The sequence below is a fragment of the Triticum aestivum genome, chromosome 2B, assembly GCF_018294505.1.
Source record: "Triticum aestivum cultivar Chinese Spring chromosome 2B, IWGSC CS RefSeq v2.1, whole genome shotgun sequence".
NCBI classification, from domain to species: domain Eukaryota; kingdom Viridiplantae; phylum Streptophyta; class Magnoliopsida; order Poales; family Poaceae; genus Triticum; species Triticum aestivum.
In genome coordinates, this window is record NC_057798.1 from 749,692,360 (window position 1) to 749,705,476 (window position 13,117).

At 39.0% G+C, this 13,117-nt stretch overlaps 1 protein-coding gene across 1 annotated transcript; it reads right to left on the bottom strand.

Annotated features, from left to right (window-relative positions):
- Nucleotides 1-7,674: 7,674 nt before the first annotated feature.
- On the bottom strand, nucleotides 7,675-11,439 carry LOC123042437 (receptor-like protein 14). The gene is made up of 5 exons (XM_044464887.1): nucleotides 10,885-11,439; nucleotides 10,656-10,802; nucleotides 10,336-10,557; nucleotides 10,020-10,235; nucleotides 7,675-9,874 (listed from the first exon to the last, which is right to left on the bottom strand). Exons 1-5 carry the CDS (start codon nucleotides 11,315-11,317, stop codon nucleotides 7,806-7,808), a joined length of 3,087 nt encoding a protein of 1,028 aa, XP_044320822.1. The 5' UTR covers nucleotides 11,318-11,439; the 3' UTR covers nucleotides 7,675-7,805.
- Between the last annotated feature and the right edge of the window lie 1,678 nt (nucleotides 11,440-13,117).

Below are 13,117 nucleotides of genomic sequence, written 5' to 3' on the forward strand. Positions count from 1 at the left end.
GAACAAAATTTGGACTTTCAAACAGATTTTGACAAAAATAGTCTTCGAAAACTAAGAACAAAAATAGTCTTCGAAAACTAAGAACAAAATTTATGAAGGGGTCATCTTTAAAAATATTAGAGCACATTTTTCAATTTTTATTTTTTAACAAAAAGGAATTAATTTTGAAACCCTGAACGTATATCAAAAGAATTAACCAAATTTGATGTTCCAAACATTTTATGTCAAAAAAGGGAATGTTCTACGAAACACAAACTCTTTCCAAAATTGTGAACTATTTTTTTAAAACTTTTTCCAAAAAGAAGGAACTTTTTTTGAAAATCATTAAGATTTCTTGGAACGGGGACAGTTTTCCAAATTCCAAAATAAAATTTGGAGGCACGAACATATTTTGAAATTCCTAAACAAAAATTGAAACAACGAATTTGAAACTTGCAAACAATTTATGAAATTAGGAATTTTTTTGCAACTTCGGAAAAAACAAAAACGTGAACATTTTTTGCAATTTGCGAACAATTATTGAAAATGGGAACAATTTTTTAATGCCAGGAAATTTTTGGAATAGGTGTGAAAACAATGAACAAATGCATTCGCAACAGTTTTTGAAATACAACAAACATTTTTTGAAATTTGGAAAAACACGAACAATTTATGAAATAGGCCTAACATTTTTCAATTCGTTAATTTTTTGTTTTCTTTCTGTTTTCTTTTTCAAGTTAATTTCTCTTTTTAACACATTTTCTTTCTTTGGGTTTTATTTCCATATGTGTTCTTATCCTTTTTAAAATATTCAAAAAAAATTGCGTTTCCAGAAAATGTTCAGTTTTCAAAAAAATGTTCTCAATATTCAAAATTGTTCTTGATACACAAAAGAGTTCAAAACTTTCAAAATTCAGAAAATGTACCGGATTTCAACTTTTTGTTCATGTATTCAAAAAGAATTCATGCTACAAAATTTGGTCGGGATTTTTCAAAATTTGTTCTCTAGACTCAAAAAATGTTCATGCTTTAAAAAATTGTACGCGCTTTGAAGTTTGTTCTCCATTTTAAAATTTGTTCTCAACATTCAAAAAATGTTCATGCTTTAATAAACTGTTATTTCAAAAAAAAAATTGGAAATCCAAAATTTGTTTCTTTTCAAATTTTTGTTTGTGTTTGTGAAAAAAATCGTACGTTCAAAAAAATACTCAAATTTTGCCTTTTAGACATCTTAAAAAATTACTCAATGTTTGTGTGTTTGTTTCAAAAATTGTTCAAAGTTTCAAAATTTGTTCACGTCTTACCAAAAAGTTCGTCTTTTACAAAAATGTTCGGAGCTATAGAAAAATGCCTTCATTTTTATCATTTTTGTTCACGTATACTGGAAAAGTAGCATTTACAAAATTGTTTTCCATCTCAAAATTTTGTTCTGAATTTTTAAGAATTGTTTCTGTTTTAAATTTTTGTTCACCAATTAAAAGATATCACATTCTCAGAAAATGTTCTGGATATCAAAATTTGTTCATAAATTCAAGAAATGCTCCTGTTTTTAACTTTCTGTTCGCAAGTTAAAAAATGTTTGAGGAATTCAAAAAATGTTCATATTTATTAACTTTTGTTCACCGATTCAAAAAAAATGGGAATTTTCAAAAATGTTCCCGCTTTCCAAATTTGTTCACATCATCAAAATGGTCATGCTTTTCAAAACTTGACCCCAAATTCCAAAAATGTTCTGGGGAATTCAAAAAACTACTCACGTCTTGAAAAATTTGTTCATAATTTGGAAAAATGTTCGCGCTTTCAATATTTTGTTCCTGTTTTTCAGAAAATGTTTCATTTTCGAGAAATTCTTCTTGATTTCAGGGAATAAAAATGTCGTTTTCATGTTGTTCCTTTATTTTGAATTTTTTTTAGATTTCCAAAAATGTTTCAAGTTTAATTATTTTTTCTCTCTCTATGAAATACGAAAATGTTTGCACCTTATGTTCACATAAGACGGACTGCCATTTTATGTACGAAATCCCAGGAATTATGATGGCTATTTGCGTTGCTCACTTGCAGTACGTTATTGTTCGGACCTGCCGCTGTTGTATGTTTCTTTAAGACTGGCACTTTGATCTTAATATTAGAAGGAAAAAAGTTCATTTTAAACCCTGAATTTATAGAGGTTCGACGAAACAAACCCTCAAGTCGAAATCCCGATCGATTGCACCTTGAACTATGCAATCCCGGTCTAAACTGAACCCTGGCGTCGTTTGGCAAACCAGGATCATCGACGTGTCATAGGATGGCCGGGAATGGTGCCATTTCGCACTGTTTCCCGTTGGGCCAGCCCGCTTTAGTTTTTTCCCTTTTATTAAAACGTGCAGTTTTTTTATCCTTTATAAAGGCAAAAAAGAGCACATAGGGTGACTTAACACAAGACCTTGTGCTGTTGGTTGACAGAAGCTACCACCAGGACAACACGTCATTGTTCACTTCCTCCCTGTTTCTTCTTTTTCTTCTTTCTATTCCTTTTCTTTCTCTGTTCTTTTTATTTTTATTTTTCGTTTTTAACTTTTTGCTAAATCCGTGGTCATCTTAGTAGGAAATACCAAACGGAAAAAAAACCTCGTGAACCAAATTTTCAAAAGGAAAAAAGGTCACGATTTTTTTTTAAAAAAATCATGGATTTAGAAAAAGTTCAATTTGTTTGAAAAGAAGTTCACAAATTTTCAAAAGAAAAGTTCATGGATTTTGGAAAAAAGTTGTAAAAGAAAAAGAGTTTGAGGATTTGAAAAAATTCACGGATTCAAAAAAGCCCATGAGTTTTGTAAAAAGTTTCACGCGTTAGATAAAAACAGAAAAAACTAAGAAATTGGGATAAAATATTCACAAGAGGTGAGGCGGCGTGCTTGGTAGACAGTTTTTGCACCAACAAGGGGGGTTGCGAGTTCAAAACACCTTATGTGTGCACCTTTTTTTTTAGCAGTGTAACAAAAGAAAAGACATTTTTAACAGACGAAAAAATACAAATGGGTTGGCTGGGATTCTACCAAAGCTCCGACAGCTTAAGACTTGATGCAAAAAAACCAATGGACTGAGAATACTTTGCTGATTACAATCCGAAAACAGTGCTATTTAACAATTGTTTTAGTACAAAATTTCATCATTTTGAAAACAGGTTCATTGAATTTGAAAAAAGTTCACGAATTCAAAAGATTCGAAAAAAAGTTCACGAAAACGGAAAAAGTTCATAAACTCAAGAAAAGTTCACGAAATTGAAAATAGAAGAAAAATAGAAGAAAACCGGCCAAAAAAACAAGCTGGAATCTAGCACAAATCATAATCATTAGTATTTAAATAAAATAAAAGAAGTAAACTATCACAAAGCGGGTCTTGTCCCGGATGGCTAGCGCGTTCGCACATTGCCTGTGAGGTGTGGTGTTTGAACATCACGACGCACATTTTTTGAAAGTTTTTGCAGAAAAACGCAAAAAAAAATACGATGGCCCGGCACAGTGAGCGCCGTAGTCAATATTCGAAACATCACGATGCACATTTTTTGAAAGTTTTTGCAGAAAAACGTCAAAAGAATATACGATGGGCCGGCCCAGTTCGCGCCATAGTTAATATTACCGCTGCTTGGCCCACGAGCCATACGAATCCCTGCTATGTCAGCGTTTTTATGCCTCAAACGATGTCAAGGTTCGATTTAGACCGGGATTGCGTAGTTCAGGGTGCAATCGACCGGGATTTTGACTTGAGAGTTCATTTCGCCAAACCTCTACGAGTTCAGGGTTTAAAATAGACTTTTTCCTATTAAAAGTCCACTGTCGTAGTGGTTGGCATGGCGCACCATTCACCACGAGGTCCCAGCATCGATCCGCAGCTCAAGCGCCCTCTTTTTTTGTGTGTGTTTTTCATATCGCGATCGTGCCAATGTAAATGGGCCGGCCCAGGTTAGCGGCGTCCTGTGCGAAACATCAACACTTTGCCGCAACTAACGGCAAATAGGAAGTCCCGGATTTTCCGTCGTTCGCTGCTGGTCTCCTCGCCCGCCGTGTCAGTACAGGGCCGCTAACTCACCTCCCCCGGGCCAGCTACGGGCAAATCGTACTATTGGGCTGGTTCCGCCACTAGGTCCCCACCCTCTGATTTTTGCTAAGCCGCTCGCTTATCTTGTTTTTTTTTTTTGAGACATCGCTCGCTTATCTTGTTTTTTTAGGGATCCTCGCTCGCTTATCTTGTACTCCCTCCGTTCCTAAATATTTGTCTTTCTAGAGATTTCAACAAGTGACTACATACGAAACAAAATGAATGAATCTACAATCTAAAATATGTCTATATACATCCGTATGTGGTAGTCCATTTGAAATCTCTAAAAAGACAAATATTTAGAAACAGAGGGAGTACTAACCAAGCAGCTGTAGCGCTGCCTCGACACATATAACCGAACTCTTTGCTTTTGTTTTTTCTAGCAGCACCTAAACAAGTAAATAGGGGGGTTTTCTCGAAATATCTAGTTGAGAAGTACTCGTTGAAAAATCACTTCAATTCCCCAGGTTGCGACAAGTGATGCGCATGCAGAGCGCCACTTGTCACAACCTGGGAGTTTTCCCTTTTTTCGTAGATTCATTTATTGAAAATGTTTTATCTCTCACACCGTGCGTTCAAATCTCAAACCGCTTTTACCGTTGGATTCCTCGCATCGAGATCTTCCAAAACCAGATTCCATGTTGATAGATTTTGACGAACTTTTTTTCACGAGAAAATCGGACGAAAAAAACGAACCAGGAGCACGGGTTTTTTCCCTTTCCGAAAGAGGCACACCCATGCCTCTCATAAAATCACAACCGTACCTCTCGCGGAAGCAAAACCGTGACTCTCCCCGAAGGAAAAAAGAAGAGAACACATGTTTTTTTTGTTTCCGAGGAGACACGGCCGTGACTCTCGCGAAAGCACAACCATGCCTCTCGCGGAAGCAAAATCGTGACTCTCACAAAAGGAAAAAAAATAGAAAACGTATTTTTTTTCATTTTCGAGAGGCACAGCCGTGACTCTCGCGAAAGCACAACCGTGCCTCTCACGGAAGCAAAACGTGACTCTCGCGAAAGAAAAGAAACAGAAAACGCGTTTTCTTCCGTTTTCGAGAGGCATGGCCGTGGCTCTCGCTAAAGCACAACCTTGACTCTCGCGAAAGAAAAAAAAACAGAAAACGCGTTTTTTTCGTTTCCGAGAGGCACGGCCGTGACTCTCGCGGAAGCAAAACCGTGTCTCTCATGAAAGGAAAAAAACTAAAAACGTGTTTTTTTCGTTTCTAAGAGGCATGGCCGTGACTCTCGCGAAAGTAAAACCGTGTCTCTCATGGAAGCAAAACCATGACTCTCGCGAAAGGAAGAAAAACACGTTTTTTCATGCAATTTTTTTTTCAATTTTTTTTGTTCGAAAAACTAAAACCGGTGGAAAGCCAAAACATCGAGAAAAAACCCGGAAAAAATATCGTTTAAAAAGCCAAAAACGCATGCGGAAAATAAAATAAAATAAAATAAAATCCGGAGGGAGCGTCCAGAGCGCGACACGTGGCGAATGACTGAGAGCGCACCAAGTGGCGCTAATCGTTGCCAGGCTCCTGAAGGAGCGCTCGTTAGCTAGTTACTCTCGGTTTCCCTCCAATATAAAAAACCTAAACAGGCAGGTAAACTCAAAAGAAAAGAAAAAACTAAGCAGGCGGTTTAAAGGCACAGTTGTACTTCGCCATAAAGGCACAGTTGTGCTTCGGCATAGAGCACATATATGCTTCGCACAACCAGATATGGAATTCCTAGATGGCAGGTTAAGAAAATTAAGCAACAAAAAGCTACAGTTAATGTGCTATAAAGTTGTTGGTCCATAGATCTAGAAGTTTAAGTTCAAGTCCTGTGAGATTGCAGATCTGCGGGTGGTTTTGCTGGTTATATAGTGCTAGCTTGATTCAGGTACCAAATGAGGCAAACAACGCTGATCCCACCAAAGACATATTGAGTTTGTCAGACAGCTCGTTATAGTGCAAGTCAAACACCCTACAGATCTTTACAAGCTTCACGAGGTTCACTTTTTTTACCATACATGTGCAATTCCAACATATTGGGCCAGATTGGTCATCCCACCAAAAACCACACCACCAAACTTGTTGTTTGATAGCTTCACATAGAGAAGCATATAAGCCTGAGAACTTCTGACAGTATGCTCGTCAACTCTGGTTACCCTGCACCATCACATCTGTATCAGTGAACATTAAAATTGAGATGTGTCACGTAATAGTAGCATCTAGTTTACCACTAGGCAAACATTTTGAATTCGTAAGGCAATTCAGAAACTGCATCCGAATCACACGATTCTGTTGGAAATATGCAGTTCTCATATCAAACCTACTTCTGAGAACAGAGGATGACAGTTAAAAAATGTGCCATGTCCAAAGTAGAAGGGAACTGCAGAGAGCAATCTAACCTTCCTTGGCATCTTATGAACTGAGGAATGCTCAAATTTCTTCACAGAGAAGCAGGACACTTCTGGCGAATGGACATTTGCTTCAGGGGCTCTTTGCCTTTCCTTGCAACATTACTCCCTCTCAACATGTAGCCACACGAAATCAGGACATTACTCTGCCTTCCTTCACAGTTAATCTCCGTTCAGCATGTAGCCTCGGCTCCCTGGTAAACCGCTCTAAACATCTCATGGGTGTTGATACCTTGGAATTTACGCCAGGTACGTATCTCTCTCAACTGCGTACATGTAGCACCAAGATAATTGCTATATCCAGTATCCAAAACTTGTGGATGAGATACCACAGTTTGTGCAGATGACAATGACATCTGATCTCAGGATACCAGAAAATATCCGGTGTGCAATGCAACAGTCTCCATGGCCTATTATTATGAACAAAAACTAGAAATTAAGGTTAGAACCGAGAACATTAACCGGATACTTTGTAAAGAGAAATCACAGTCCTACATAAAAAAATGGCTTCCAAAATAGCCACAGGACATAGCACTACATGTTGTGAAAGAAGTCAAATAATGCTAAGTGTAAAAAACGTTCTTATATTATGGGACGGAGGAAGTAGTTTTTTAGGGCACATAATGAATAGATTTGCATTCCCGCACAGAAAAATGAATATACTTGCCGTGATTTGGTGGCCTACCTGTCTAAGTAAAAAAGATGTATGTGTATTAGGCTGAAGACTGATACAATTATTGATCCAGATGAACAGGTGCTTACAGTTGTTATTATTGTTCCTTGTAAAAGCTGCCTCCGATCCATAATAAGTGTGATGGCTTTTACAAGAAACAATAATAACAACTGTAAGCACCTGTTCATCAGGATCAGTTTGAACCCAAAACCACAACACATATTATGGATGGGAGGGAGTAGTACTTCACAGAAGGGGTTTCAGCACAAGGTACAATTAAACTTCGTATTACTGTTTCTTGTAAAAGCTATACCACCTTATATAATTACCTGCAGATAAAAAACTTTAGGATGAGCCTCCAGGCTCCAGCATTTGCTGTATATGTAAAGAGCCTGCGTGTTAGCAGATAGTTCTGACTTCATGTGAGAAGTGCAAGGACGCTCTTTACTGCTAATTTTCTCACTGCTAGTCTGTACTAATCAAGTACACTCTGATACAAACTGCATAAGAAAAATTACAATAGGGTTTTACAGATATCTGGAAAATACAGAATTTGGAAATTATGCATACAATATATAACCACACAAAATCCATTGCTTATATTACATAACTAGAATGAAATTTTATGAGGTTCCAGGATGTATACTTGCACATAAAGTACATACATGATACACGACTAGCAATTTTTCCTTGGGACAGAGTACAGCTTGAGAATTACAGACCTCCCGTACGGATGGCAAAATGAGAAAGCAACAATGGCCCAAAATCCCAATACGAATGAAGCAGCCATCACAGCATACAGGGCTGGGTCAATAGGCGTCTCTCCCACATCTTCATGTGCCACAGGATCGGGCGCAACACACATGTTTCCCTGTGTAATCTGGTGAAGGTTGGTGTTAGCTAGGTAGCTGTCCATGCCGAATGAGCCAAGCTGACCAGAGTTTGGTATGCATCCTGACAAGTTGTTGTATGCCACAGAGAACACACCCAAAGAAGATAACTGGGTTAACTGCAAAGGTATTGGTCCACTCAACTTATTGTGGGAGAGGTCCAAGCTTTCTATCTCCTCCATGCCGCCAAAGGTAGTCGGGATAGAGCCAACGAAGAAATTGTTGGACAGATTAAGGGATTTGATATGCCTCAGATTCCCTAGCTCCCAGGGAATTTCTCCGCCCAACATGTTTGCAGATAGGTCGATGCCAGACATTGAAACTAAGAAACCGCGACCGTATGTGTAGGGATTCCCTTTGGTAGAGAAGGTGAATTCGAAGCCATGGAAAGAATTGTAGGGGTCCTTTGTCCAATTGGCAGAGTCAAACATTTGATCATATGTGTCACCATTGGAAGAGATATTACCAATGCATGCTGGTAACGACCCTGAAAGCTTGTTATATGACAAATCAATTACTCTCAAGTACAAGAGTTTGCACAGGTTTGGAGTAATCTGCCCTTCAAATTTATTTCTTCGCAAGGAAAGTATCCTAATGTTATCAAGATATCGTACCCAGTGTAGGTTGCCTGTGAACTGATTGTTTCTGATATCCAAAGCAATCAGGCTCGGTGCGTTGAAAGAGATATCACCAGTTAAGGAGTTCCCAGACAGATTAAGAAAATTCAGTGCTACGAAGCTACAGTTTGGTACAGACCCTGTAAGCTTATTTCTCGATAGATCTAGAAATCCAATTTGAGTGAAGCCACAAATATGTGGATCAATTTTGCCGGTCATGCGGTTGCCAGAAAGATTCAGAATTACCAAAGAAGGCAGTTTCCAAAATGAAGTATCAAGTTTGCCAGAGAGCTCGTTATCATGCAAATTCATGAACTTTAGACATCCTCCTGACAGATTATGAGGTATTGTACCGTCGAATTTGTTGTTATCCAGGTACAATTCCTTTATATTGTTGGACAGACTGTTTAACCCACCAAAAACCTGACCACCAAGCTTGTTGTTTGAGAGCTTCAACGTCATTAGCAAGGAATAATTAGTGAACACACAAGCTGGAACTTCCCCAGAAAGCTTGTTGTTTGATAGGTCTAAAATTTCCATGAAGTCGATCTCGCACAATGACGTTGGTATGTGCCCAACAATGTTGTTATTAGAAATATCGAGAACAAGCAATCTTGGAAATAGTGAGCTGATGTTGGCCGGCAGCTGTCCTGTGACATGGTTCATGTGTATGTCGATACTCTGCAGAAACGGTTGTGTATGCCATATTGGGTCTATTGATCCAGTTAGCGAGTTATTTCCCAGATGTAGTTCATGTAGTGTTGCTTCCTCTGTGAACAACCAATTTGGCATGCTGCCTGACAAGTTATTGTCGGACAAATGAAGCACCTCTAAACGACGCTGTGTGCGTAAAAAATGTGGTTCCGCAATAATGTTCTTATCAAGGTCACAACCAGAAAGCGCTAACTGTTTCAATTGGAATGGTGGTGTCCATCCAGGAATATTAACGTCAACAGCTAGGTTAGCGTTGCCTGAAAGGTCTATCTCTTCTAGTTTTCTGAGGTTTCCAAGCCAAATGAAAGAAATCCTACCAGTCAAATTGTTTTGGTAGAACCGAAGACTCTTCAGTGACAACGAAAGATTCGAAGACGGATTTATCGGAATTGGTCCTCTGAATAAGTTTGATGAGAGATCCAACCGTTCAATATGTGGAAGCAAAAACAAGAATGTTGGAATGTTTCCGCTGAATTGGTTGAAACTCAAAGACAACTCTCGTAGGTTCTGGAGATTTTGAAATGCTGCAAACATAGGAAAAACCATGTGACTATTAGAAATCATGGCAAGATTACTTTTAGTGATATAAGTGGGAAATGCTCATGTAAGTGGCAAGAGTACTCTTAGAAATGCTTATATTACTTTTGGTGATATAAGTGGCAAGGTTACCTCGTTCACTCGGAAGAGCTCCACTCATGTAATTAGAGTCAAGCTTTAAGACTTCAAGTGGAACTGGTTCTGAAGTCAAATTAATAGGAAAACGTCCTTCAAAATTGTTGAAGGACAGATCTATGAACTTCAGATGAGGAAGTGCGAATAATGACAAAGGAAGAGATCCGCTGAATTGGTTGTCACGCAAATTCAAGTTCCTGATGTTTTTAAAGGCTGCAATGCATGCATGCAGTATAAGGATTACAGGTGGCACAAACTTAAGTATAAACATGAAGTCCTTTTCAAATATAGGTAAGAACTTCTTGTTTCTTACCTGTAACCGGGAGAGTTCCACTGAGGAAATTAATGCTGAGATCTAACACTTCAAGTGCAATTGGTCCCGAGGATGAACTAATTGGAATATGCCCACCGAAGTTATTTCCTGATAGATCTAGGATCTTTAGGCGAGGAAGGGAAAACAGCGATTCTGGGAGGTTTCCGTCGAAGCTATTCCAAGACATATTCAATTGTCGCAAGTTCCTAAGATTTTTAACAACTGCAAAGTGTGTAGGAATATGTGATGATTAGGGATATGGAATGACAATCTCTATATATAGTGGTACTCCTACTTCAAGCAGTAAAATTTTGTATTACCTGCGGCTGGAGGAATTCTGTTCATTTTGTTATAGTTGAGAGCTAAGACTTCCAGCAAAGCAACATGTTCGATAAATTCTGGGAACCCCCCTCCCCGTGTAGTGTCACTGAGGTCGAGATATCGAAGCTTGGATAGTCCAACCAACCCTGCAAGTATTTTTGTTTGTAGCACTATGAGAATAAGAAGCTACAACACACGTATTTAAGAGAATTTCGAGCAAATACGTACCCTCCAAGCTTAGCAAACAGGGATGGTTGTATGATAGGTCGAGGTACTCAAGCTCATGGAATGCAGATAACACTGTTCCGTTAAAATACCAAGGATCACGTTCTGTTCTCTGAAAAAAAGGACCACCGTCTGTTCTCCCAAAATAAGGATCGCCCTCTGCTTCTGTCGTGACATATACAGAGGAAAGGTTGAGATGAGACACACGATGTGTGCTATTGTTGCATTTCACACGCTCCCATGAGCAGCAATCATCACCATCATCCGCCCATGAATCAAGCGCAACCAGCGAGCGAGCTCTTATCAGAGAAGACTGGATGTCCAGTAGAGCAGCTCTCTCCTCCACGAAGCAACCTGCAGAGGACAAGTGAAGCATGGACTGTAACAACAGAAACAGTATCAAAGACACTGATCCCCATGGGAAGCAACTACCCATATTTGCTAATATAATAAGCTTTTTTCTCTGCTGTCTGTGCGCACATAAACTACTGTTGGGCTGTAATCGATAGACCTTGAGAGAAGAATGGTGAGGGTTTTAACATTCTTTCAGTAGCTTCGCGTACTAATTATAGCCAGGGACGCACAAGGAATACAAGTCCAACTTGGCACACATGGTCAGTTTACTTGGACCAAGACTTCAGACTTTCAGCCATCAATCCTCAGCCATGGAAAATTTTGTCGAAAATATATTGACATGCACTGACCAGGCAGATGGCCAATTAGTCTCAGACGACTAGACTTTTGCAGTTCTATCAACATCATACCGAGACTTCTGCACACACAGAAGGAAAAAAGTGCCTAAATGGACGTCTGCAATTGTAACAACACAAAGTTGCAAATTCAGAAAAGAAGTCACAATATGTGCTTGGAAATAGCAGCCGAGAAGAGACTGCTCGAGCATGAATACGACTTACATGACCACTAGGCGCTGGCAGCTCATCCAGATCATCCAAAGTCGTGTGGAAGGAATCACCTTAAATCATGAGTCGCTATGTTGCCATCGCTCCACTTCACAAACTGTTAGTGCTCACCTTGACTTTTGGTCTCAATGAAACTTTAGAATCTGTCAAACATGGTGACCTGTGACCACATACATGATATATACATCCACAGAATTTATCCCGAAACAGACGTCCAAGACCCGCTGGTAGAATTTTATGTTGGAGGAGGCCATCTTCTCCACCGTTGTTCGCGACATCGTGAGCAGGGTGATATCTCTTGCCGCTGGCCACTTCAGTGACAAAGGAAGCTCGGAGGCTAAGCTACATAAGATAAGTCGTATGCTTCTTGCTCCATGATCATAGTTGCCGGCAGGAGTTCACCCCCCCCCCCCCCCCCCCCCCCCCCCGCGCATGATCTGCATGATAAATTCTATGGATGTATCATGTATCATCCAAGACTTGTGGATAAGAACCCACAATTTGTGCAGATGACATCTAATCTCAGGATACCAGAAAATACCTGGTATGCAATGCGACAGTCTCCATGGCCTATCATGAACAAAAAATAGAAATCAAGGTTAGAACCGAGAACACTGACCGAATATTTTGTAAAGACAAATCAAAGTCCTGCATAAAAATGGCTTCCAAAATAGCCACAAGACATAGCACACGTGTTGTGAAAGAAGTCAAATAATGCTAGCTTTTGGGTGCACATAATGAACATAGATACTTGCAGTGACTTGGTGAACTACCAGTCAAAGTAAAAAGATGTTTGTGTATTAGGCCAAAGAATTATATAACTCTTTATCTAGATGAACACGTGCTTACAGTTATTATTATTGTTTCTTGTAAAAACAATACTAGTAGTTTACAGGGGGGTTCAGCACAAGGAACGATTAAACTTCTTGTTATTACTGTTATATAATTCCCTGCAGATAAAAGACTCAGCATGAACCTCCAGCATTTGTTTTGTTGTATATGTAAAGAGCGTGCATGTTAACTAGCACACAGTTCTGGCTTTGATTGAGAAGTGCAAGGACGCTCCTTACCAGTAATTTTCTCAGTGCTAACCTGTACTAATCAAGTACACTATGATACATACTCCATAAGACAAATTACAATTGGATTCTACAAAACACTTGGCAAATACAGAAAATCATGTGTAGAAAGTATAACCAAACAAAATCCATTGTTTATTGTTCATACTACATATCCAGAATGAGATTTCAGGAAGTTTTGGATGTACATGTACACATAAAGTAGATGTATGACTAGCGATTTTTCCTTGGGACGGA

Excerpts from the sequence above, each read along its gene's own strand:
- LOC123042437 (XM_044464887.1), bottom strand. The coding sequence starts at position 11,317 with ATGGGTAGTTGCTTCCCATGGGGATCAGTGTCTTTGATACTGTTTCTG. Across the intron at positions 10,803-10,884 it reads CTGTTTGCTAAGCTTGGAGG|GGTTGGTTGGACTATCCAAG; the intron begins GTACGTATTTGC and ends AAATACTTGCAG. Across the intron at positions 10,236-10,335 it reads TGGAACTCTCCCGGTTACAG|CCTTTAAAAACATCAGGAAC; the intron begins GTAAGAAACAAG and ends CATGCATTGCAG.